The sequence below is a fragment of the Netta rufina genome (genome assembly GCF_964035555.1).
Source record: "Netta rufina genome assembly, chromosome: 7".
Classification (NCBI taxonomy): domain Eukaryota; kingdom Metazoa; phylum Chordata; class Aves; order Anseriformes; family Anatidae; genus Netta; species Netta rufina.
Genome location: NC_140130.1, coordinates 30,644,197 through 30,671,408, shown reverse-complemented (window position 1 = coordinate 30,671,408; position 27,212 = coordinate 30,644,197). Strand labels below are relative to the sequence as shown.

Here is a 27,212-nt window from a genome sequence, read left to right as displayed (position 1 = left end):
TGTCTCAGTATTTTTTAACCATTTGTATCACACCAGTGTGTCATCTAAAGCCACTACTTGAAAATATCTTTGGGAGAAGAAGACACATTTTGCATTAAATAAAATTACTGAGTGCCAGATTAATTGAACTTTCATGCATTCTTTGTATTTGAATATGTTTGTTTTTGTTCTACACAATTTAATAATAATCATAAATTCAAAATGGTGATTGCAGTTGATTCATTGTGTAGTTAGCATTAAAAATGCCAAATATATATTTTTTGAGACCTCTAACCTCTATACAAATAATGTTCAGTTATCAGCACTATGAACTATCAGTGGAGTTGCTGTGTGTGGGGAGATGAGATGAGGAGGTTATCCAAAAAATTATGACTTGCAGAATTTTTTCTGCAAGGAAGAAAAAATTCCTTCCCTCAGAAAATGCTAATGGGTAACTAAAGAGGTCTCTGCTGTTCACTTGCTCATTTTTTGTTTAATCAGTTTTTCATTCTAATTCCCCATCCTTTATTTCTTTTTCCTGAAATTTGAAATAAATCACGTGTGGAAGTTTACACCTTCAAGGTAGGACTGAGGAGTGAGTAGTGGGAGGAAAAAATACACAGAACATGGGAGAAAACATGGGAGAACCCAAATTATTCCAGGACAGAAAGTATTCTGTGCTGCTTAGGGTTACTACTCAATTACTATCTGATAAAATCCACTTATTTCTCCATGCTGCAGAAAATCCAAAAGGTAAAATGACTGTTCGATGTTTCTGTGGGGTAAAAAGTAGAGCACAGACAGCCTCAAACATGGCCCTGACGTTTTGTCTTCATGTGCAGGGACAGATACAGAGCAAAGCACTGCCCCAGCCCTGTTTGCAGCACAGGAATTCAATCAGTTCATCCATCCCTGGGGCTCCTCATCCTCACCTGCTGCCGCAGATAAATGTGAGGTGTTCTTAGCTTTGATTTGTTCAGAAGTACCAATCCAATACATGAAGTAAGCCAGTCTATGCTCTTTTTGGTATGTAACTGCTATGTTTTTCATTAAGTTTCAATGTTTGTGAATTTAAGTGACCATTAGATAACCAGCTGGAGAATAACTGACCTTGCCTTGTGCTTACTCTGAATTCCAGCATCTTTAGTTGGGTTAACAATTTGATGTTCTGTGAACTAAAATACCATTTCTTAGGGCAAAATTTTGGGTATCCAAATGCTCTATGACAGCAAAATGAGAGTCTAATGTAAATATTCATTGACATGCACAAGTGTTATTTAGTGGCAGTGAAATACTTGGCAAGCTGCAGATTCTTGGTTTATGCTCTGTTAATGCCTCTCTTCAACCACTTCTCAGCTTTGAAGAAAGGTTCTCCCTCTGTTACACATTCACAAGAACGCAGTAGAAAATACACTGGTATAAAACCTCTAAGTGGATTTTCAACTCAGCCACGGACCGTATTGCTTGGCCTTTCACATCATTCAAGCGTCTTCGGATGTTTTCTCAGAATATTCCCTCTTGAACACTCTTCTGGCGGGCTCTCCAAGTGTGTGTATCCCGGTAATGCACAGTTTGTCCTTACCTATTTCACAGAAGTTACAGCTCAGATCAGCTGTCACGCAATAGGCAGCATTTGGAAGCTATTGTGGTTGTGTAAAGAAGTTGCACGTATTTGTGACCTAGAGTGAAAATGTTTGTCCTCTAACACAACAAAGGGACTAGAAACAAGGAGCGCTTTCCCAGGAGCTGGATTTTTTTTTTTATAGTATACAGATCACAATGTATAGAGCAAATTATGAGGGGGAAGAGGTTAATTTTTTTTTTCTTTTATTACAATAGATCATGAAATTATTTTAGATACCTTTATTTTAATGTGGTCTGAATGCATAATTTTTGACAAAGCATTATTTGAAGTCTGATCCACTATTTTTTCATATTTTCTGACCATAGTATATACACTTTACAAAACTATATGTAAACATAGTATCTATAGCTGCAGTACATAAAACATCTGCAATTACATGAAAGAAGGCACATAAAGATTTTAATTTTACAAATAAAAAGATACACCACAGTTGATAAGAACATTGTGAATTGTTTTAAATGCTTTCTTTCAAAGTCATATTTTTCTCATTGCATACAGAGACCACGTAATCCAGTGCTGTGTTCCTCTGTTAGACCATCTCCCCAGATGTTAAGAGAAATTGGTGACAAACAGGATATTTTTCATTATCTTTGGGAAAGTTGATATTTTTATTTCATTTTTTTTTGGAAAAAAATATGCTGAATTTCTAAATGTGTATGCAAATGCATGTCAAGTATTTTTGTGAACTGCTTAAGTTACTAGCTTACTTTCAGTACATGCTGAATCTAAATACTTTGATACTGCAGTTTTTTCTAGTCAGTCACTTAGGATGCATCTAAAATAAAATTGAGATATTAAAAATAAGATCCAAAAGATAGAAATATAAACAAGTATCTTGATGTGGTTCTTATTCCCTTTCAGGGAAAGGAACTACATACATTCAAACATACTTGTTTACCAAGTACTCTTTGTGTCTTTGGGCACTTCATCTTGCACAACTCCTTAGCTGATTAAAACTTCATTACATTGTACTAATAGCAATATACTCATCTGTTCAAAATATATATATATTTTTTCAAAGCATTCCATGAGCGGTCAGGTACAGCTCATTTTTCAAATCGCAAAGTAGTCGTGCCTTTTATTTTAATAATACGTGATCCAAAATTGATTAAAAAAAAAACTCATAGCAATGTCTACACTCTTAATTCCAACCTTCAGCACCAGTGTGTGGATGTACTTACAAGGGTACAATTTAAAAGACGGGAAATTGGATAGGTTTTCTTTGAGCTTTGCAAGGGTTTTGTGTTTGGTTGGTTTTAATCAATAGAATAAATCAGAGAAGTTATATTCAAGAGATCGGTTCGTTCTTAATGACTCCAAACAGAATGTGAATCATTGTAGGTCAGTGAGTTGACTTGAAAAATCAAATAGTTTAAATTCACGTTTATACAGATTTACGCTACACATTTGATCAAAAATATACTGTGTAATATTCAATGAAATTAAATACACAAAATAAAGGTAGACACTATACAAATCCTCTATAAAAGCTTTTTTCCCTCCTTATAAGGCAGTTAGCAGTCTGCTTTATAACCATGGGAGATGAATAATATACCTTTGGTTTTTTGACCATTTCACTATTAAATCTACAGTACATCTAAAACATTTCTGGATGAGATGTTTCACATGAAACACTGCATTGTGTACACCAAAATATAATATATGGCTTTTACTGTTACTCATCGCTTTCATACTCCTCTTCTTCGTCACCTATCGGGTAGGCCTGGATGTTGTTCTGAGTGTACATTTTTGTTTTAACGGGGCAGTTGTGATCCATGAGTATTGCCTACAAGAGAAGAGAGCGTGAACATTACCACATCCAACTAATGCACAGCTGCGGCCTGCAAACAGCTCGACCACAGCCATCCACAGATTTCAGGATTCACTGGATTTCTGTGAAAGCAGAACCAATCTGATTTCTATCAGAGTGTTTGTAGGTCAATACCCTACCTCATACTCCTCAAGATATCACCACTGGTAAATGGGGTCACCATCATTAGAAGCGAGAGGGGCGGGCCAGAGGCCTGCTGCCTCAGCTGCTGAGGCCGGGGACAGCCACCACATTTCCCCACCATTTCACCCTTCTGGATCAATTTTTCCTAGGACAACCCAGCTCTATACTCAGAGCAGTTGTGTAGCATTTCATGTTGTGGGGATTTAGTTTAGCTGTTAATTAATTACCCAAAGAGTAAAACACAGGAAACCCTGGCCATGACAGGCTCCCTGCTGCTATCACGGCAGCCAGCACTGCACCTCATGTAGCTGTAAACCACACACAATTTAAGGCTGTAGTGATGAACAACGTGCAGGAGCACAGGCTGACAGTCTGATACTGGCCCTTAGCCTACAAAAGGCAGCAAACTGAGCTTGTTTTTCTCACTTCAGGATGCATGCAGCTCAGCTGGATGGCACCACATGAGATTAAAGCCAGCCCCAACCACTCCTGGAGCCACAGTGTGCTTTGCCTCATCCTGGGACTCCCTCTGCTCTTTAATCTTTCCTATCCCACGCTCTCATTTTACAAAGCCCTCTGGACTGCCGAGCACAAGCAGCAGCTGAGTGCGGTGCTTTAGCAAGCAGCTCAGTGCAGGGGGATGAGGGGAGCTCAGAGAGGGACAGAAGGCTCTGTTTGTGCATGAACGCTTCAGTACAGATTTCAGATTTCAGCCTTGGAGGTGGCTCAAATGAGCTGAAGGCACAAACCAACTGAAAAGTAAACTTTCTGTCCCGATTTGTACCAAGAATGCTGTTTTATCAGGTGGAAATACCCGGTAACAAATGCAGTAATTTAAAAATCTTTAGGTCCAGCACGGTTCATTGAATTTATGACCTCTGCCTCCTCTCTGCAAAACAGTTGAACTGGTATCTGTGGCTGACCTTGATCCTTAATGGCAATAACCATTACATTTCCAAATTTCAAGCAATAGTACCAAAACCTTATGCCTGTGAATCATCTTTTCTCATGGCTGTGCAGACAACCACCACATGCTCTTACATTGCTTCACCTGCAAGCCTACCCCTGCCTTTTCAAAGGACTTTCCTCCAAGCACCTGCACATGGCAGTGCCTCCTGCTCAGCTGTGGGAAGCTGACAATAAACTTCATCTCTGTGCAAACAACAGTAGCTCTTTTGGTTTCTGTTCTTTCTGTTCCATAACCTTAGTGTTAAAAAAAAATAAATAAAAAGTCATTGCAGTGTGCAAAGGTCATACTGAGGGATTAGCTGGAATCTCTGGGATTCTGCAGTACAAATATGGGTGACACCGAAGGTCTCTGTCCTCATATACATCACATTTCAGCAAGATCCATTTTTCCAGCTTCTCTTTTATGAATACCAGTACAAACCATGTACAGCTCATGCACTAGGTTCTGTCGTTGCCTTTCAGAGCTTTGTTACTGCATAGTAAGAAAATGGCCATGCAAAATTACATTTTCTTTCCTTAAACAACTTGCCACTGTATTTTGGGTGCAAGCGAACCTTGTTCAGCATGAGCAAGGACAGAGTGCTGGGGCCTGGACTTACACATGGTGAGTGGTGCTGCAGCAAAGCATTGTGCTTGTACTTGGGATTTTCCCAGCCCAGGGAAAATCTTCCTATTAAATGCACTGCCATGTAACTCCTTCTGGAGCATGCTGCCAGGCAGAGGAAACCCTGTCAACACAGCACAAGGTGCCCTCCGGGAGTAACAGGACTTCAGAACCAGATCAGTATAACAGGGACAGCAAACGTTGGAACAGCAGCACGGGGGACATGTAACTAAAAAAATTCTTTTATACATATTGGGCAGAAAATGAGGTGGGGGTTATAACAAAGGTGATGCAAGACAGTGAAATAAACTGTACTGGTCCCGTTTTTGGAAAGTTAGAGGCAAAGATGTAGAAATAAGTTATCATTCATTTCACTGAAAGAAAAAAAGCAAAGATGTCACGCTTACCATTTTCTCTTCTTTGGCAGGTGGACTTCGAAGGAAAAAGCACAATGGAGCAAAGAGGATATCCACGATCCCTATAATTGTCATGAGCCATGGAAATCCAATTGCCTTTGCAATGGCACCACCAGCAGAGGGACCTTTTATAAATAAAACCCTTTTCCTGAATATCATAAAATTTGCAGCATTCACTTTGAACAGTATTTTTACATGCAAAACTCCCACTTTACAAACAGATTTAGGGAATACAAGCATACATAGGTAATTAAAACAGAAACCTTCTCTGGCTCCAGACCCTGCATTCACTGCAGAAATCAGAGAATAGGAGCACATCCACGGTGGCAGTCCCAGGTCTTGCAAGGTCTTTTTCCTAGGGATATCCTATCTCTGATCAGTGCTTGCCTGCCTCAAGCCTCTTAACAGCTATTCAGACATGCATAGCACCATGGCAGAGGAGGGGAACTGATGCCAAACAGCTCCCTGCATTCTTTCCCTCTGCTTCTGGCTTCTTGAAAAAAAAAAAAATAAAGCAAGAAAAAAAAAAAAAAAGGCAAGAAAAAAAAAAAAAAAGCAACCCCAGCTCAAAAAGCCTGCAAATGCCACGGGGATTCATGCCTAGCAGCACAGCACATTTCTCTTTACTGTCAAGTGCATTTTAGGCAGGAAGATGGAAGACTTACCTATCGCAAAGCCCATGCAAAAGGCAACATCGGCTATGGCATACACGCTGCCATACACTGACACATGGCGCAGATCCACGAGGTAGCCCATGATGGGCATCATGGAGGAGTCCACCATTCCTGGTCGTGAGGGAGGGGAACAGAGTTCAGAAAAAATGTGCTTTTTTAAAATTTTATTTAACATCTCAGCCAACTATGTGTTAAAATGGTATGCAACAGCAACTAAAAGGGTTATTATTCTTAAATATGCAAAAGTTTGTATTAAAACAGCCTGTATTGTGTCTGAGGTCACATATGGATGAATATAGGCATGTGCGCATGACACTTGCTGACGGACATGAGAGACACAAGCTTAGAGCACATCAGCCCCAGTACTGCCCCGTGGTCCTCCTGGCTCCACCTGCCAGTCCAGGCCACAGCTCAGACCTCACTACTGTCAAGCCAGGATAGCAACAAAGCTTGTTTGCTGTGTAACTTCACACAAAACAATTTTTACATAAACAACAGACTGAAAAAAGTCATTGTGATTTTTCTCACCGATGGCAAATCCAACTCCAAAATTGGGTGCTATGAGCCCATAAATGTTCTTAGCAAATGGCACCTATGAACGAAATTTCAGGCAGTTAATTAGGTCGCACTAACGAGGTTAGTTTTCTTTTTCTAAGAGAAATTCCCAGAGTAGTTAGAGCATGCTTTCTACAGCTGTGCAGCTGGCGTTTGACACGTCTTCTGGCCTACTGCAGCAGACGGCTGTGCCACTGCACCACTGACGCCCTCGCTATCACGAGCAAGAGTAAGCTGCTGAGTGACAGCGGCTTACAGAATGATTCCCCCCCCCCCTCTTTGGGAGCCACACTTCCTTCAAAATAATTGAACCACTGAGATTTTGAAGTGCTCAAATAGGGGATCTGGAACCCATTAGCTACACATTGTTTAATAACATATCTGTAAGGCAGAAGCTCCAGTGAAATCTCATGATAAAGCACATGTTCAAAGATGAACACGGGAATATTTAGGTGGTGTGACAGATACATCTTCTACTTACACATAAAATGCTTACTCCCACGATTAGCATCCCGAGTAAAGCGCAGAGCCACCTACCAAAGAAGAAACATCAGTCAGACTTCAGTGCCTGCAAGGTATTCAAGGTGATTTGGGATGGTTCAAAGCCATGTCTGAAGTGCAGAGGAGCACAACCAAAGGAGCAACGTGTTCCAAAAATGATTTTCCTACTACAAAGAAAATTTTAATAACTTCCACCATCGACAAACTGCCCCGAGAAACACTGCAAATGGTACAAGAACACACTGGAAGATTATTAATATTTTTAAATTAAGCATACCTTCCCATTTTGTGCGCAAGTATCCCAAAAAGATTAGTCCCGATAAGATAAGAGATACTAGCCGGAAGAAAAGCAACGCCTGAAAAATATGAATGAGATGATTTATCAGCAACGACTTCAGCGAGGTGTTAGAAGAAACTAATAAATTCCAGACGATGCAATTTTGGTCTGAACACATCTAATGGAGGCTTTGTGCATAGCCCAGAGAATCAAATATCCGGTTTCTTACATCCTTTTCCTGAAATCTCAGGACATCATCTATGAAATGCAGGAGCAATATGACGCCTTTGAACAGAGCTTTCCAGCATCAGCTGCAAGGCCTGGCATGGGAGAGGAGATGCAAAGAGGAAAAAAATAAAAATAAAAAAAAATTCGAACTGCAGTAAACTTTGGGGTAGTTCAAGAAAGATCATTTTTCCCCTTCACGCTTATTTCTGGGTTGCATGGCTGGCATATGGAGCATGTGTTGGGTACCCCATGGGCAGGAGCCCCTGTACTACAGGTGGGCTTGTAATGCCATGATGCCCGATCACCACTGCCAGCCAGGAGGTGGCCTTGTACGAAACATTTCTGTGAGACAGGGGCACAGGTGGTGGCTCAGTGTTGTAGGGTTGATGTCTCTTGGAACTAAGTAAGGCACTGCATCTTTCTGGTGTTCCTGTTCAATTTTGCATCTTCCCGAGTAAATCTGGGAAACCTGACAAAAGTGGGAGAGTCTGGCAACTTAACACATGCCACAGCAAGCCTTCCATTTGGTCATTTTTAAATCAGATAATTCAGATTTAGAGAGCGGCCATGACATTATGGTACACAATCAAACAATTTCCTCTAAGTGTATGTGCTCCTCATCTCTCACCAAGGCAACACAGATTTTCTCATTTCCTGCTTATCCATCCTCCTTCCTTTATCTCTCTGATATTCATAAGAAAAATCGAGAGGTAATTTTTAGCACAGCAATATCCTGTGATTAAAATCCTTGTGGGTCACAATGGCAATGCTGCCGAAACCTTTTCACCTGTGCAACCGCAGCTACTTCAGTATGGCTTGGAGCAGACTTTTTATATGAAATGGCCATTTACAGCAGAGCTCAAAAACTAAGAAAAATACTGCAAAAGCTTGGTCAATAAGGCTTGCATGTTGGTGTGGTACAGTCGCAGTGGTAAGCTGTGCTTCTACTGAAGCAGAACTGTGATTTTCTAAATAAGCTTCATGCAAAGTAACATTAATTGATCAAAATCAGAGCCCTTTGTACCTTCTTCTGATCACTCTTCAAACAGCTGGATCTCAAAACTGCATAAGATAATCATTTGCTTAAAACCCTGCAGTTCAGATATAATTTAAGAGGCTTAAAAACTTTAATTAATGCTGTCAAATCAGACAAAGTGTAATGGACTCAATTACTTATATCATTAAGGGGTAAAATTAGTCTTAATTTAAAATGGATATTTTCCTTCTAGGAACCTCTGTTCAAATAGGAGATTTGTAAATCTCATTTCTGTTACACCAGTATACTCTAGTGGGGGAGGCAGATAAGCCATCTTTGTTTTTCTTTGTGAGGCTTAAAATATCTAGGTCTGTGTGTTAATTTTGCTATGTAATGGGCTAGCAATCATTACCACTTTCAACAGTACAGTAATACATTAAGGACTGCCACCGATGGCCACCCAAGATCTGAGTTTGCATTCATTTGAAATAATGTTTGTGTTTTCTCTGCGTTGTAGGGACACCTGTATTAGTACTCTCTAGGGATATTAGTCTGATGAAAATTATTTTCAACAAGGATTTTTCTTTTGCTTTCAAATGCCATTCATTGATACTAGAAAATGTTCCTAGTGCCCTGTTTCTCTCTGGTGGCTACATTCTAAGAGAAGTCCGTGCTTTTCCTACCATTGCCATCTGCAGCCCTGGAAGCAGTCCATGCTAATGTGTGCATGCTGGATGCAGCATACACTGCATCCAACACAGATTTCTTGCTCCCAGCAGTTCACACTAGGCACTGAGGAGGGATTCCCTCTGGGAAAAACCCTAAACCAAATGATTTTTGAAAATTTTTGTCAATCGATTCTTTAAGAGTCAAATCTTTGTGCTTTTCTAGAGTGCCACAAAGGCTTTACAACATATATTTACAAGCAGAACCTGAAATGTGCTCATGTCTAGAGTGCTGGGCCAGCAATTGAGTTGCGTTGTGCCCTGTTCAGTGATAAGTCTCCAACGCAGCAGCATTGCTGCAAGGGATGGAAAAAAAAAAAGAAAAAAGAAAAAAAAAAGACTACCTTTAAAGTGTCTAAGGAGAGCATTATTAACAGGACCAGAACAGAGACATCCCTCAAACAAAATATAGCAGACCCAAGTAATGTTCTGTACTTTACCAAGTTGCCATTTTTTGGAACACATGGTCTCCATCATCCAGATGGGTAAAGCTGGTTCAAGCATAGCGATAGCCATGTTTGCAAAGCAGATTGAACCTTGGAGAAAGAAGGGGGGGGGGAAAAAAAAAAGTAAAAAATTATTTATCACAGAATCACACAGAATTTCTAGGTTGGAAGAGACCTCAAGATCATCGAGTCCAACCTCTAACCTAACACTAGCAGTCCCCACTAAACCATATCCCTAAGCTCTATGAACAAAAACCTGTGCAAAGAATCAATGCTTTTATTAAAAAAAAAAAAAAGTGCTTTTTAAAGACCTATTTGTCATGTATCAAATGCTGATTAATGTTAAATAGAACAGAGTGTAAAGTCACTGAAGACTAACTTTCTGTATGTTTCAATTCTCCCAGAAATTCTGCAATAAAGGTTAAGCTATTTTCATAATGTGAAGGGGGGCAGCAAAGTCTACAGCGAGCCTGATGACATTTAGAGAGTTCGTGATGTCTGACCGTGTACAAACGACAAGCTAAATCCACCCTCCTTTGGTCTTTATCTCCAGTCTCCTGAGGCAAAACCTGAACCTGTTGTGTAAGAGGCATGGCTCCAACCCGTTGTGAATGAGGAAGATGAGCCGTGGAGGTCGGGATCCTAAAAATACCACCTGACAGCCAGAGGGATGCCTACCCCCTGCAAGAGGGAGCCAGCAGCCACTAAGCCATGCCACAAAGCATCAGCTTGGCTGAGCTTGCCCACCCATATGAATTTCAAATGCTTCCAAATCTCTTTTGAATCTCTGGACCTTTGGTCATTTACATGCAAAGAACAGAAGTGCTGACTCAATCCTGCCTGCCGGCTGCTCGCTGCCCGCGTAGGGTTTTGCTTCCTGCTCCACTGCCCGCAGATTGAGCTCTGGTGGTGGGGTCCAGGCCCTTTGCCCTCTCTCAGGAGTGGGCTGCAGCCTTAGTGTGGGGATTGCTAGACCCCACAGTGCTTTTTTTGAGTTGGGAGGCCTTCCCCACTTCATCCAAAGGGCCTGAAGCAGCCACAGGGTAACAGAACCTGTCCCTGCTGCCAGCCCCTCACAGAAGTGACAAAGGTACCTGGACCTTTAGGATGTACTGCAAGACAAAGGTGAGAGCCTGAGCTGGTACTCTGCAAACTCAGGGCACAGTTTAATAAACACCATGCTACCTCAGTAAAACTTCCCCAAAACAAGGTAATTTTTTTTCTTCTGCTTTGTCTGGAGCTGAGCTCTCTTTAGAGGTGTGTATCTCAGGAGCAGAAATCCTACATTGTTTCTTGCTTAAAATAGATTAAATGTCCTGCATTGGCCAGAAGATGTGAAATTGCAGCCTTCCAGCTGGATCTCACCTCCAGGGCTGGGAACCCCCTAGCTTTCTGGCAGAGCACCGTGGAGATCACTGGTATTTCTCTGTGAAAAACCCAGTACCCAGCAAAAAGCTGCCATGAGTTTTCTCAAGAGCCCACATGCTAGTGACAATAACCGTCTCAGATCTGCTTTTTGGGTCTGGTAACTCAAACTAGCCCATCTCTCAGCCCAACCTGGGTGACCACAGCACCTCACTGCAGCATCGCTGCAGGGCTCAGGACATCAGTGTGGCACTGAGTGAAGCCAAGTCCCCTCTGTCACCAGCCCAGGGGCAGCAGGGGCTGCCGAGGGAAGAGCTGAGCTAGGATGAGGGGCCTGTGTGCTTCAGTTTGGGACAGCTGGTGCTGAAGAGTGACGTGGTGCCACAGCTAGGGGAATCAGTTGGGAAGCTCTTGTGCTTTGGAAATGCAAACAATTATGACTCAAGGGTATGACGCACACTTAGGAGATTGAATTTATGCCACAAAATTAGTGTACCTAAATTGAGAGTGCAAAAAGCACTTAAACTAGTAGTCCATTTGCAGCACCCCTTAAATTTCACTGTTTTTTACTTGTGGTTAGCAATTAACCCACTAGAGAATTAACCCCATGCCTTGAATTTTGTCATTGTTTAACAATTTTTTTTTTTTTAAATTTAATTTTAAAATTAAAATTAATTTTAAAGAGTTTTTAAATGAATGCTTAGAAGGCATTCAGAACTTCTGTCCTCCCTGAGCAGTGCAAATCCATGAGACTTTCAACCTTCCCAAATCACTGTATCTGAACAAAACCCTCACTGGGGTGAGGAACAGCAAATGACACTTTCAAAACTCTTTTTGCTGCATAAAGCAACAGCTTCAGAACTGAAGCAATGAACATTTAAGGCTGAGGGGGCTGAGGTTAGAGAACATGGGCATCATCCATTCTGCCAAGCACTGGGCAGTCTCTCTCCTGGGATGCAGGGACAGTGGACACTGAACCAAACCCATGTGCAACCCACGGGAGGGACCCTCAGCAGGAACTTTCATCTTTCCTGGACACCAATGCCTGGTGGGAGGTGGACAAGTCACCATGTGCAGCTGGAGAGAGCAGGAGGGAAGGGAGCAGAGAGGGTCTCTGTGCTTCTGTCCCTCCGTACAGCCATACAGTCTTCCTTCCTGGGATAAAAGGTGAGATCCATGGGTCTTGCTACCTTTTCTCTTACGTGGTTAAGACTAAACTTGGCATGAGCAGCTCAGGCAAGCAAAGTATCCCTTGAAATAAACACCCCGACATATTTTGTGGTTTAAAACAAGCTCTATCAGATTATACCCTGACAGGGATTGCACTATTCCCAAGACATCTACTTGTAGGAGAGATGAACCTCACCTTGCAGCACCTGCTCTTAACCACTGTAAGAGGCCAGGTACTGGATCAGATGAAAAGTGGATTTGAGCTCTTAAGACAGTTCCCATCTGTGCAGCTCGTTTCCCTCACATATTCTTGTCCAATAGCAAAGTCTTTAAATGCTCCAAGAATGTTTTAAGCAAAAGTCTCTGTATAACTTCAGTCACAGCTTGACCAAGTGTCCTGTCACAGAGCTAAGGTAGTGATAATGCCCTGAGATCACCAAGACCCGAGCACCCCAAAAATGCTTGTAGGCATTGCTTTGTCAGACAAGCAGGTTAGGATTAAGGGACAAATCAGTAAAAATCATGATCTGCTTCCAGGTATTTTACAGACATTTAAAAGGGTCAGGCTTAATTACAGCCCTCTTCAGAGCAAACCAACAAAACATGACGCAAAAGGCAAACTTCCCTCAAGGCACAAGACAAACAGTACATGTAATACCAAACGCCACTCACCATCTGACCCAGACCTTTTCTGAAACACAACCCATGCTCTAGAGACCCTCACTCCCTCCTCAGATGGAAGCAAACTTCTGAGTTATTTCTTCTGTCTGCCCAGGATGTGCTGGTGGTTCCTTCCTCCACATCTCTGCCCTATTCAGTTGTCTCATGGGCATTTTCATGGCCACATCTCAGCACAGTGCACAATTCCTTGTTTTAGCAAGGATCCACAGCTCATTAGTGCCCTCTCAGCTAGGCAGACACCTACGTTTCCAGCTTCCAGCCTACCGTGTTTCTACTGGTACCTCCATCCAGAGTTACTGATGGATTACTTTGTTCTTTGTGCTTCATGTAAATGAAAACAGCAAATGACATTATTGCTAGGCCAGACTAGCTCGAGGCTTTCCAGGATGCCAGGAATAATGCCAAGAGTTGATTTAAATAAAAAAATAAAAAAGGATCTGGTACCTGCTGCAATGATGATATATGGGTCCTTCAAAAGTGTCAGTAACGGTGTCCCCTTCTGACTCTAGGAAACAAATGAAAAGTTGGGATTAGGAAAGGCAAAGCATCAGGTGTTGCCTAGAGTGCTTTACTGCAATACTCACTTCTGCCTGTGCTCTGGACGGCTGCAGAACAAATAATTGAACAGCTGTGGAAAGAAATCAATACTGTAAGGTTTCTTCAAGAAGGTGTCAGGACACAGGCACACGAAAGGGGTGTGCTACATGGCAATAGTGATTCTCCGTGTGCACTGACCTCCGTCTAGCAAAGCCAGCGCTGCCAGCACAAGGAACGGCGAGCTCTTCCCCACAAACTCGTACATGACGCTTCCAAAAGGTGGGCCCACTGAGGGGGAGGAATGAAGGAAAAGCTGTGAAACCGCGTTTCTGACCCCAAACAAATGTCCTCTGCAAGCGTTTGGGCACCCTGCGTTGGCACGCAGGGACCACATAGTTTAATTTAAAACAAAACAAAACAAAAAAAGACAAATGAACAACAGCAACAAAAACAACAACAAAACAACAACAACAAAAAAAAGATGAATCAAACCAACAGAAAAGCTCATTGATCTCTGTGATTATGAAAACCATATTCTTCACACCCCAAAACACTCTTCCATTTAAACAAAACCCAAGCACCTCAGAGATTATCATCTGATGTATATCAGCATAAGAAATACGTTTCTGCGTAAGAAACGATTCTTAACATGCACTGTGCATCTAATCTGGAGATGGCACAGTAACATTGCACCCAAGGAGACCCTGCCGCTGTTTTCACAGACCACAAGGAGGTGCTTTAGGCGGTTTGTGATGGTGGCAGAGCCCCAGTCTCACTGACCTAATACTCCCATAGCAAGTCCTCCCAGTGCGATCCCCATCGCATTGCCTCTCTCTTCATCGTCTGTGTATACACTGGCAAGCATACCCATCCCTAAAATACAAACAGAGTAGAACAAAGGACAAAATTAGGCAGCTGTGTCCCACAATGTATTAGAGGTGACAGCAGGTATCTGTATATAAGTATATACCTACACGCATATACATGTATATCTATATTTATACACATATATAGGTGCACATACATATATATGTGTGTGTTTAAGTCCCCTCCACGTGCAATTTGCCTTGAAGCAGAAGGGAGTTTGGCACACATAAATGGTCTCAATGCCATGTTCTATTACACCTTATTACTCAGGTAGTTTAATGATGCCCTGATTTGCTGGATTCTCTGTCCCTGCCTTTGTCACACAGTGTTTAGAAGCTGCTTTTCAGCCAGTTGAAACAAAGCTCTCGACGAGTATTCTCCATCTGCTATTTGTGCTCTGGGTGCTTGACACGAAGGTTGGTGATGGCCAACAGCTACAACCCCGGTCGCTGCAGGCTGTGCTCTGAGCGTAAAGTATCATGCCCAGCTGATTGCTTTCAAAATGAGTATTTCAAGTTCAGCATCCAAAATTAAAGGACGCTTTTGACCTTTATCTTCATGTTCCCCATTTCTGCATTAGATGATGAGCCATCATTTCACAAAATGAAACATGAAGCCTCTTTCATTTGCTTTTGTGGAGCACTCGGACACAGTAGTGGTAAATGCTACAGAAGAGTCCTCATAGAAATTATTAATTTTGTTTTCAAACCAAGGACTCAGTATATAAGGTCCCCAGCTAGACAGCGAGCCAGAAAGAGAACACACAGCCCTGCATGACTGATCACTATGTAAATACGGACCATCATGTGCACTGAAAGTTAAGATAGCAGAGGTCCTGTGTGGATGAACACGCTTACTGAAAGTCGTGGCAGACTTCAAACTGGTTGAAAAGCAACTTAGAGAACAATATCAGAATTCACAGCAAATTTACAGAGATCACTTGCACAGCCGCAGGGGGGATACTACACCCACTACTACGGTACTGCAGCTCTGAGGGCAAGTCATGGCTGAGCATGAGCATGCAGGTATTAGAAATGAGGTGGACTGTTGGACTCATGAAGTGACTGTTTCCCTCCCATTGGCACTTGTCTGGGGTCTGAGCTTCTTCTGAGGGCTGGGTCTGGCCTTGGTGCAGTGCAAGAAGAGCTGGGGGAGTCCAGACTACTCGAAAAAGAGCAATGGGCATGAGCAAAGGTCAAGTGACCATCAGCAAGGGACAGCTGCAGGTCTTTGGATTTAAAGCTAGAGAGGGGAAACTGATGTGCGATGTGATGTGGTCTTGATATTAAAAAAAAAAAAAAAAAAAAAAAAAAAGCCACAAAGATAAAGAAAAGAAACTGTAGAAACTGTTCGTCATGTTCTCTCAACTATGAGAACCAGAAATGGATATGAATGACAGGAAGGAGGCTTTAGATGAGAGATCAGAAAAGGACTTCCTAACAGTAAATGTAGTTAAGCACAAAGCTCAATGCTGAGGGCATTTCTGCAGGCTTTTGAGAGCACATCTGTCAAGTACGCATGAGGAATTACAGATCCTGCCTTCAGGAAAGGGGTGGACAAGGGAGACTCTTGGCCTTTTCTGCTCTGTTTTGTAGGCTGTCTGGGGAAACATACATGCTCATCAAAGAACCCTATCTCAAGGTACACCCCTGAACTGGGACTGAGATAAAGCTGAACAAAAATTTTGATCCTGGCATGTCTTATCTTTGGAAAGCTTGACTTGTAAGCTTAATTAGTTTGGGGGCTGAGGATCTCCATTGGATATCTCCACCTGCCCCAAGGCTGCAGCACAATCCCTGCAGTGGGGATCTGGGTGGAATCCAACTCTCAAATGTTTGTTATGTTCCTATGAGAAGTACGTGAGCCCTGTTTATTGACCAGTCCCATTTGGGAGGGGGGATTTTTCCTGAGGAAGCCAAGAGACATGCTCTGGACACAAAGCTCTATTCACCTCCCCTTTCAAGGCAAATTTATATTCCTGCTGCCATCATGAACAAAATATAATTTCTCTGGACTCAGTCTCAGAGGTCATTGAATAATTTGGAGTGAAAATCCATACTCCATTTCACTTGTTCATTTAAAAATAAAAATCTTATATTGGATATCTAGCACAGGCAATCTGAGTCCAAACTGGCAGGCAGAATAACAAGCCACAGGAAACAGCATTTTATAACAGAAATTTCAGAAACAGGCAGCGGTACTATCCCTATGATAATAAGTACCAACATAAGTTCATGGTGACCTTTAAAAGGGCTAAAAATGAATTTAAAATCTTGAAGGCACACATGCAGAAACCCCAGGGAGAGAGCACATCATCTAGTGCTCTACCTTCCTGCAGCCCACATATCAAGTTATTCTGAAAAGATACTTGCTTGTGAGCTACTGCATAGGAAAGAGGCAGAAAAAAAATAACGAAATGGATTTAATTGAATAATTTTGTGTTAATTATTGAAACCACAGACAAAATACAATTAAGAAATGACTGTTACTGAAAAAGACAGAATTGGTGATCTGTATTTTACTCTATCGTATGCTCTCTTACCTGCCACTGAAGAACAAGAGGAGCCCACTCCTTGGAGGGACCTTGCAATAAACAGTAATGTGTAGCTTCCTGAGAAGGCAAACACTATGGAAAAGACAGAGGTAAATTTTTAAAATTAGGTTAACTCTAACTAGGTTAAAAAGTTAGATTTCTTTAAATGATCACAAAAAGAAAAAAAAAAAAAAAAAACAACAAACACCTTTCTGCAATTCAGTCAGGTGTTTACAGTGACTTGTGCCACTTTCAATGCTAACAGCATTATTCTCTCTTATTGCATTTGGATGTGTCAGTGTTGAATTGTTCTTAGGTGTCTGAGCCTTCTGGTAACACAGAATGCAAGCGCCCGAGCAGTTTTAACTAATTACTTGGGATTTGATTACATCCTGCTCTGATTCAGCTGCACACGGAGGCATATTAAGACCTTTCTTTCCAGCCTTGTTCCCCCCATGGCTGCACTTTGGGCTGCCCAGGCTGAAGCTCCAGGCATTCACAAAAATAGGATTTAACACATGCACAGGCTCACACCAGCATTTCTTCCAGTAAGTGAACGGGTGGAGAGGTCTTACAGAGGTGTTCCCAGCTCTGCACTGGATGCTGTGTGGCACAGCTGACCATGAATTAGACTTACTACTGTTATAACCACACTAAGTAACATTTGTTCCAAAAATCTGGAGTTGTCAGAGACTCTACCAACAGATAATCTTATCCATCATTTCAGTCCCCTTGCTGTCAGAAATATTTTCCTAATATTTAATTTAAATTTTCTTTAATACTTTCTTAAGGTTGCTATTCCATTTCTTACATGCAGTGGACATGGAAAACTCTTAATTCCCTTCCATTTTTTGTCATAAACTCTGATAAATCTTACACCTGCCTTCTGAAGCAACCCCAGTTTTTTAATCATTCCCCACAGGCTTCTAACAATGCTTGATGTTCTCCTTTGTCCTCTTTCCATCTGGGCCACATCTTTAAGTGCCACGCAAAACTGAACATAGACCAGAAGCTAAGGCCTTATTAACACCATTTAGGGTGGGCAAATTATCTCAGCTGACTTGCAGGCTATGCTCCTGTTTGCACTCCTCTGCATCAATTCCTCTACATCAACAAGAATTCCTAAGGATCATTATTATAGATCATTTATTTAAAAGTTGCATCTGAACAATACTAAGTAAGAAGTGGCCACTTACTGATCGTTGACACAAACATGATGCAGAAGCCAGCAAACAATGGAATCTGGTAGCCTATTCTGGAAAAAAAAAAAAAATAAAATCACATTTGCAGGATTGTTTCACTGATATTTTGAGTTACATTTAATTGCATGAGGTTTTGGGTTTTTGTTGTTGTTGCTGTTTTGTTTGTTTGGTTGGTTGGTTGTTTTTTTATGCACATGCACAAAAGATGCAAAAACCCAACCTGTGGTTTCTTTGCAGGTTTTGAAGTATTTATAGTGGACAACATGATCAAATTGTTCCATGTTACAAATGCCTTCTCATTTGGTGCAGCACACTTTTCATCTGAAATCCCTGGAAGAAGTCCTTCCTTCATTAGAATTTGATTGTCCTGTTCTCGTTCCACCATAATTGTTCTCAGTAAAACCCCTCTGGTTCTCTATGGGGCTGCCAAGAATATGAGAATGGAAGATTCATCTAAGCATGCTGAGCTTTGAAATATTCCAGTAATGTTTCAAGAATCGTCTGTTTCCACCCTCATGAGACAATGACTGAAATGAGACATGGTCAAACCAATGGATTTTTTTCTGGGAAAATTTGTCATCGGCTTCACTGGGAGTTCTGCTTCAACTACAAGTACTGAAAGTGTCCCAAAGTGTCTGAGAGTAATATTTTTTGCTTTTCCACAGTGTTAGGATTAAGTATGGAGCTGATCAAAGCTTTCTTCATCAAAACTCAAAAGTACAAAAACATCAGAAATAGCCTGGAGGTATGCCCGGCTGCTATGAGCATTTTCAAATTTCCAGGAAATAAATTATTTTCTGTCTGGAAAGCAAATGCATTTTTAGGCAGCTAAATTTGAAATTTCAACCTCACAATATGCTACTTTTCATGTCATTAAAACTCTGCCTTGGAATCAAAAGTACTACCCAGGTAGCTCTGCAGACAGTCTGTACGGTCACCGTACTTTATTCACAGCTTCCTTTTCCCTAAAATTCTGTATCTCAAATGTATTTGCAAAGACATTTTTTTAATGGCCAAATTCTTCAACGGTGAAGATATTCAAAGGAATAGTAATTGACTTTAATTCCCAGTGACTTGACAGTACTGGGCTTTTATATAGGGGGTACTAGTTTAAGTAGGTCAATCAAATAATGGAAGAGTCTACAATGGCCCTTCTCATTTTTGGTAATGGTAGTCTTAAGACAGGTAAAACAACATAATTTTTCTGAGCTTTGTTTATTTGTCAGTGTAATTTTTATACAAGTAAGGACCACAGATAATAGTAAAGTCTTTGAAGCACAAGGCTGTTCATTATTGGTGTCTAACATTTGTTGGAGTTTTGAGAACGGAAGAAATCTAGCATGCACTTTTTCACAAGCCTTAGAAATTTCTAATGAAGAGCACGGGGAAGAATTTTGCCATTAAAAATATGACAAAAACATAGTGCAATGAGTTTTCTACTTGAAATCTGCAAGTAGGTGCTACAAAAATGCAGCAGAGGAAACGTTACTCTTGTGGTTACTTAACTGGACTGGTTAACAGCAAACAGCAACCTCAATTCCTCTTCTTCTGTGGGCTTACGATAATCACTTTAATCTCTCAAAACCTTGATACCTGACCATTAAAAGAATACTACTATACTTTTTTTTTTTTTTTTTTGTCTGTTTAATTTAAAGAGGATGATTTTTCTAGGCTTGTCTCTTCTATCATTGTGTGTACATGGTAAGTATTATACAGAGGGACACTAATCTCCACTGATGTCTCTGCGTATGCAAGGACATAAAAAAGAATCACCTCCTATTGCCATCCCCTTGACTGCTCTTCCCAGTGGGCTCACGTAGAAAAGGCCACAGTGGGTTTGATCACAATTGCTTTGAATTTGAATTTTTGAATTACAGAAAGCACTGATACAAATATGGATAAATAACCCCTGCATGCACGGCTACTGCTGTTGGTGAGTGATATTATCTGGCTCTGTGGTACTGTGAATGCAGAAGTTGAATGTGCCTATTCCTTCTCCTATTGGAATGGGGGGTTTTGTCTGTGAAAGCCATCCCAGAGGTGTCTAGGATGGACATGGTGGGAGGAGAAGTCTGATTGCAGTAAAGAAATCAAGTAATTCTTTGATTTGCCATGGGGACCATGAGACAGCAATTCACAGCTCCTACAAGTACACTGCATTAAGACTCAGTTTGCTTTGGTCTTAGCTTTTGCAGTCATGCATATTATTCCTCCTTTATCTTGGACAAACAGAGTCACACCAAGGTGTGAAGCACCACATAGCAGAGAGTCATGGAGGCAGAACTGGAGCAGAACTCATTCTTGCTCTCACCCTGCAGCAGACCATGACGTCTTATTGCACATGCTGAGGTCTAACACATGCCTTTCCCACCCAGAGAATCATCTCAGAACCAGGCTCTGTGTGGGCAGAGCTAGTCCTTTCACCCAAAATCTATATTGCTCGTGGTCCACCATATAAAGCGATGTGAAGGTAGAGCCAGGAGAGGACATGCATTTGTGCTGAGCTAAGCAAGTATTTATAGTCCTCTGAAATGGTCAAAGTTGCCTGGAACTCCCCCCACAGTTTAGAGATGATGTGCTACCATGCACAGGGTTGCTGAGCCCTTGGAAGTCGTGGTTGTTCTTGCTCTGAGGCCATTCTTATCCACATCCAGCTGACAACTAGAAGTGTAGATTGTCTTTTCCTGCACAATCTTAGCAAACCCTGCCTCCTCCTAAAATAGCAGTGCTAATTACTTGGCAGTTGTGCCACCACAAATGTCTAATCTGCAGCTGCAGTTCTGGGCTGTCCAACAGACATGAGAAAGCACAGACTGGGAGTTTTTACTGATCGGAAAAATTACAATATATAACAAATGATCACAAAAAGGGGAGGCACTACCTGTAACAGCCAGCTGTTCAGAGACTCTGTCCCCAGTCCTGGGCTGTTCCTGTTCTTGCCATGTGAAACCTGTGCATATGCAGTTTCTAATTTTTGGCCACAACATGATGTGCTCCATCACAGTTATCTCTATGTTTTTCCTGTCTTGTCTCTTCCTTTTTCTTGCTATCACACCTTAACAAGTCATTTTCTTGGGCACTCCTCACAAAACACTACAAGAGAAGCAGAAGCAACCAGAGGGTCCAGCATGTTTCAGGGAGGCTACATATAGCTGAAAGTGCTTCCTACAAGTGTTTCCGACTCCCAAAAAAAGCCAGTCATCAGTTGAAGGAGGGAGAGGAAAGGCTGTCAGTGGCAGAGAAAGCCTGAATTACCCCATTTCAGGGTCATGCTGACCCCAGACTGCAGAACTGTTTGGAAGTGGATTACACTCACTAATAATGTTACACTGCAATGAGACGACCAATTGATGGGTCCTGTGCAGCAGTAAAATAAAGGTTACACTGACCAGGTTAGCAGCTGTGGATGATTAGAGCCTAATTGCCTATCCATTACAGGATTGCAATCTACTGACTTTAACCCTGTTACAGTATAGCTACAGCAATACCAACATGAGCACCGCTCGCTCAGCCTGCCCTGGCTGGCATTTTGGCCATCTTCAGCCCCAGTGGAGATGTATGACAAGAGGAATATTTTCCTCCAGGTCATGACCCAGCGAACCTCTGAACATGTAGGAAGGAAGAGAAGAAGGCTCAGGGGCAGTGATGGCAGTTTGTTTTCTGGGATTTTCACTAGAACTTAGCACAAAGGGAAATGGTGGTGTTCCATCAGCTGACAGCTCACAATGATGGGTTTGGGTCTTCTTTGGTGTTCTTTGAAAGGAGATGGGCTTTAAACAAGACACCTTTTAGCATAGCTTGCTTCTTGAAACTAATTTTGAAATTTATTTTTAAAATTTTTCAGCTCCAGAAGTTATAGAAAAAGTGGGAAAAGAAAAAAAAAAAAAAAAAAAAAAGCCTACAAGGTTTTTGGAAGACCTAAACTCAGTAATTACAGCCTTGTGGCACAGACTTGTCACTTATTGGCAATATGAGTGGAACAGTCTGTTGCATCCTATACAATCTCAAGCACTTAAAGACAGTGCGTCTTTAAGACAAGTAACTCCATGCTTGTTTAAAACTCTGAGCTGTGATACTTTGCTGAAATTTTGCAGAAGTAGTAACAGCAATAATAATTATCATTAAACCACTTATCAGTGGTAGAGTCATTATAATGATGACTCAAATATCTTCTGTTTCATTTATAATAATCAGTTTTCACACTTCCTTTTAACTGCACATATACATTGTTCTTAGGAAATATCAATTTTAGTTGCGTTTGTTCTTTTTTTGTTTTGTTTTGTTTTGTTTTGCCAGTGGCTTCTACAGTTAATTGATAAATATGTGAACTGATATGTCCCACTAAACATTTCTCAGAAGAAAGGCAGACACTGCTCCGAGACACAAACAGTGCATGAAAGAAAACCAGCAATCCTTAAATCTAATTTAGGGCCACTTGGCCATGAAGACACTCATTTCTGCCTGGATGGGAGGACGGCGTGCCACACGGGGCCATGTGTTCTCCTTGATTCTCCTTTTCCCACTCATTGGGAAACCACTGGTAACATGTGGTGCCTTACTTCTTTTTCCCTGGTTTGGCAGTTTGTGGAAATGATGATAAGAACAGCAGAATAAGGAGAAAAGTAAGATAGGAGATAAGGCAATGATACAGACAATTATTGGTAAAACCTAGAATAGCTAAAGTACTGTTATGGAAATATGATTTGACTTCATGCTGCTTTGCCTGTGGATGTGCCTAACAAAGCAATATAGGAAATCTGGGTAACAAAAATCTGTTTTCCTCCTTAAATTGCAACAATATTTGTGTAAAAGTGATTTTGTAAGGGCAAACTTTCAGAGCAGTGATACACAGGAGGAGATAAGGTGAAATAAAACAGAAATGAAGCTGCCTATCTAATGTAAAACTTTTGTGTCTATATCAGTTCCACAGATTTAATACAGGTTTTGAATTCATAACATTATGGGTCCAACCACTGCTCATCCCTCCACTGGAAACTCCTCTGTCAGACTGAAATTAAGCAGTGTGTATATAAGCTGTAAAATCCAAGAAAGGTGCTTTTAGTTCAAAACCTGAAATATCCAGCCTTAAAGAGTATCAGTTGGTTTGGTTATTGCCACCTGTGGTAAGCACTGACTGCCTAAATAGAAGTGTTTTACAGGACAGGAAACAGAAAAATTTCCTCTAATTATAATTTTCTGAAAGGAAAATATTTTCTTTGTAAAAATAGATTAATAAGAAATATGAGAGTTGGTGACCTAAGTACAATTTGGAGCTTATTTCCTACAGAGATTGATCTCACACTCTGTTTAGAAGGGCTGCAGCTTGTTCTGTGGGGAACAATTACACAGAACACTAACAATAAAATCAAATTAATTATTAACACCAAAAACTTAAATGATATTATAAATACTTCTTAATTTCTGCGTAAACATAATTAGTGCTTGGATTTGGTTTTGTTTGTTTGTTTATTTGTTTGCTATTGTTGTAAGTGATTTATTTTGGTGCATGCCTCTCTGATCCTGCTCAGGAGGATTTTGTGTAATGTCCCAACCGAACACATTTTCCTCAATACATCAAACGTACGCAAGGACTCGGAGAGGACAATTTGATGGTCAGAGCAGATCATGCACAGATGTAAATCTGAGCTGTTGAACTCAGAGACGAACGTGGCACCAGCAGAGTTTGTCAGACCTGCTCCCTTTCTGTGGAAGCCCATGAGAACCTCCCACTTGGCCTTACCTCGGGACATTCAGAATTGCTGTGCACTAAAGCACACCAAGAGCTGCAGGTCTGTAAGAGCTGGGGAGAGATCTGAGCACTGCCTACACCTTCAACATCATTTTTGCCTAATACAGGTGTAATAGATGGGTCACCAAGTCACGGAGCTTGATCCTTGTAACTACTGAGCAGTAGCATCTTTTAGCCCTGTAGCCGTAGCCCTATAGCTGTAGCATCTTTTAGCCATAACATCTTAGCCCTGTGTAACTGTATTGAAGAAATTTCAACACCGCTTCAGTAAAAGTTTCTATAAAAGCCTGAGGACTCAGGAGCTGGAGAAAAAGGGAAGTGTACAACACTGTCAAGTGGCTCGTGTGCTTACTGATTTATTTCGGAAAGGATGCGGTCATTCAGAAGATGTGTTCATCAAATGTGTTTCGCTAAGATACTCTTCCAGATAAAGTGAGAAGGCCAGGAAAACAGGGCCACAACAGAGACAGAAGTACTTTGAAATCCCTACCCAGACTAAACCATGAACACAAATCCTAACTGCATAACATACCTGTTTGTCAGTGGCCCTATGAAGGGGTTAGTGATCAGCTGCACGGTTGCCTTTGAAGCAAACAACAGCCCAACTTGAACGTTTTCGTTCAGCAGGTCCTTGTCCTCCTTAGGGCAATCAGATGGAGGAGCAGTCACGTTCACTGTCATTTGTTCTGTCGGGGTGTGGGGCAGCTCTCTGGGGCCTGGCTGAGCAGACGCATTCCCAGTAACCATCGTCAAGTTGTCATAGTAGGAGAAGATACTCTGAAAATTGTCCATCGTTGCTGAAACTACGTTAGGTTTAGTAGTCTGGACTTCTGATGCATTTTTCTCATGTTTGATGCTGTAAAGGTAACTGGGAATTATTGGCACTGGAAAAACAAATAGAATATATTAGCATCTTACCGTAAGGTTACGTACAAATGGAATCACCAAATTTTCTTGTTTGCTTTGTCATTGATTGGGAAGTACAAGGCTTTCCTACTGATAACATCAGTAAGGACTTTAAAAGACTGAAACACAGAACTTAAATAGTACAATTTAAAACATGGTTCTTTTACATTAGTCTTTATTTTTTTGCCAGTTTTTGTAATTATATTTTTTTCTATACAGAGATAACTCAGAAAGAAAAATATGAGAAGTAGCAAAACCCATGTCTGAACAGACTGTTGCACATGACTGCATAAATCTCTTTATTAGATTGTGAAAACGTGAATAATGAGAAAAGCACTGAAACTAGCATTAAGCCAAAATAGTAAAAAGTAATAAAACATGTTAATAAAACAAGCCACAAAAAATGAGTAATCAGAATTGATGTATTGCTGTTTACATATTTCACTATTTCTTTAAAATTTACATTGAAAACAGCACCTAGAAGGGACGCGCTTTATAAGCTTTAGTTCATAGCTGCAATTTAATTGTATTAACGTGTATCTCAGAAACTAGCATATCCACGTTGGTTGGAACAGATGTAAGATTCATTCTACTGGGAAGCATCAGTGACAGAACCAGCAGAGTCGCCTGGCCTCCCTTCTGACACAGCCCCATCTTTCAGTGAGTCTGCAGACCAAAATACTTTTAAGGGCTTCTAGCACACATCTTATAGAAAAAATAGGGAAACATTAACAACTTTATAAGAAAAGATGTTAATTTAAAAAATACAAAACTGACTTGGTAAAAGTATTCATGGAGTTTTTGTTAAAGGCATCAGCTTTAAGCTGAACCCCCCCCAGGAGCTGAGGCTGGCAGGGCAGCACTGCACAGGGTGGGCTCCACGCTCCATGAGCAGTGTGTGGGCACAAGCCAGGAGTTTCTCTGATCCCTTGGACAAAATAGATATGAAAAGGAGTCCCCTTTTGACATGGGGACTTAAAGAACTACCAGCAAAAAATGTTCCAGGACTTGATTTGAGTTAATTCCTAACTCATGACACCATGTCACTTGAAGCTAGTAAAAGTCGCACCTTCAACTTTGATCAAAACTCTGATTATTTTATTAAACCATCTCCTAGAAGCACTTTTCTTAAAACCCATGTAGATAGTTTTCTTATTAATCTACCATTTGACGAGCAGCGTGGGGGAGAGGAGAACTATCGCAGGGAAACAGGCATCTCCAGCGTTATCTAGCCTGGTGTTTCAGTTGCATGACCGCAGGAGGAAAAAAGATGATGAGCTAAAAATATCAATGTTGTCATTCTGAGGAGTTTTAGTGGCTTTCAGTGGGAAAATAAATAAATTATGAAGGTGGTTTTATACAATTCCTTATCCTGCAAGTGACAGAGAAACAAAGTGAGACTTTGCTGCTTGTGCCGGTGCCCGCAGTACCTGGGGCACCCAACGTGTTTGAAAACCTTTAGTTTGCGAGCATCACTCGCGCACCCAAGCAGCACATCTGTCACCGGCGATTACTGCTGGCATAAATCGGGGGGGAGAGAAACCAACGAAAAACACAGCCACGAACCAGAAACCGACCCACCCCCGAGCCACCGACGGCGAAGCGCGCAGCCCCACCGCCAGACCCGGTCGCCTACCGACCACGGTGAGCAGCATGTTGTCCAGGAGCAGGGCGATGAAGACGATGAGGAGGATGAGCCTCCGGGAGCTCCGGCCCTCCCGCAGCCAGCGGATGATGCTGGCCTCGCCCCGGGCCATGCCGCCCGGCCCCGCCGCCGCCGCCGCCGCCGCCGCCGCCGCCGCTGCCTCTGCCGCTGGCCGCGGCCTCGCGGAGGCCCCCGGGGGCCGCCCCGGGCCAGGGGCTGAGGCCGGAGCCCCCTCCTCGCCCTGCCCCGGCCCGCCCCGGCTCGCAGGACCCCGGCCAGCAGCCCGCTGCCAGCCGGCTGGGCAGGAGGAGGAGGAGGAGGAGGAGGAGGGGTTGGAGGAAGGAGGAGGAGGAGGGAGGAGGGCGACGACGACGAAGAGGAGGAGGAGGAGGAGGAGGAGGCGGGGCACAGAGACCCCTCTGGGTGTCCCTTCCCAACCTGAGCGATTCGCAGCGCTCAGCCGCCCTGCCCGGAGCGCCGGGCTCCGTGCCCAGCCCGCTCCCCTTGAGCCTTTCCCCAGCACCACGGGCTGGCAGGGGAGGCTGCTGGGCAAAGATTCACGGCGGCTTAGAAGTCAGCTTTCAGCCGCTGCCCAGCCTGGGGGCTGC

The 27,212-nt window shown here is 42.1% G+C and overlaps 1 protein-coding gene across 1 annotated transcript; it reads right to left on the bottom strand.

The window, feature by feature from the left end:
- Positions 1-3,286: 3,286 nt before the first annotated feature.
- On the bottom strand, positions 3,287-26,716 carry SLC18A2 (solute carrier family 18 member A2; the record flags this gene model as incomplete). Its single annotated transcript, XM_084289823.1, has 15 exons — positions 3,287-3,410; positions 5,559-5,692; positions 6,233-6,352; positions 6,770-6,833; positions 7,278-7,329; positions 7,575-7,653; positions 9,944-10,039; positions 13,610-13,670; positions 13,750-13,793; positions 13,901-13,990; positions 14,483-14,575; positions 17,112-17,195; positions 18,299-18,357; positions 24,586-24,937; positions 26,596-26,716. 15 exons carry the CDS (start codon positions 26,714-26,716, stop codon positions 3,300-3,302), a joined length of 1,560 nt encoding a protein of 519 aa, XP_084145949.1. The 3' UTR covers positions 3,287-3,299.
- Positions 26,717-27,212: the final 496 nt, after the last annotated feature.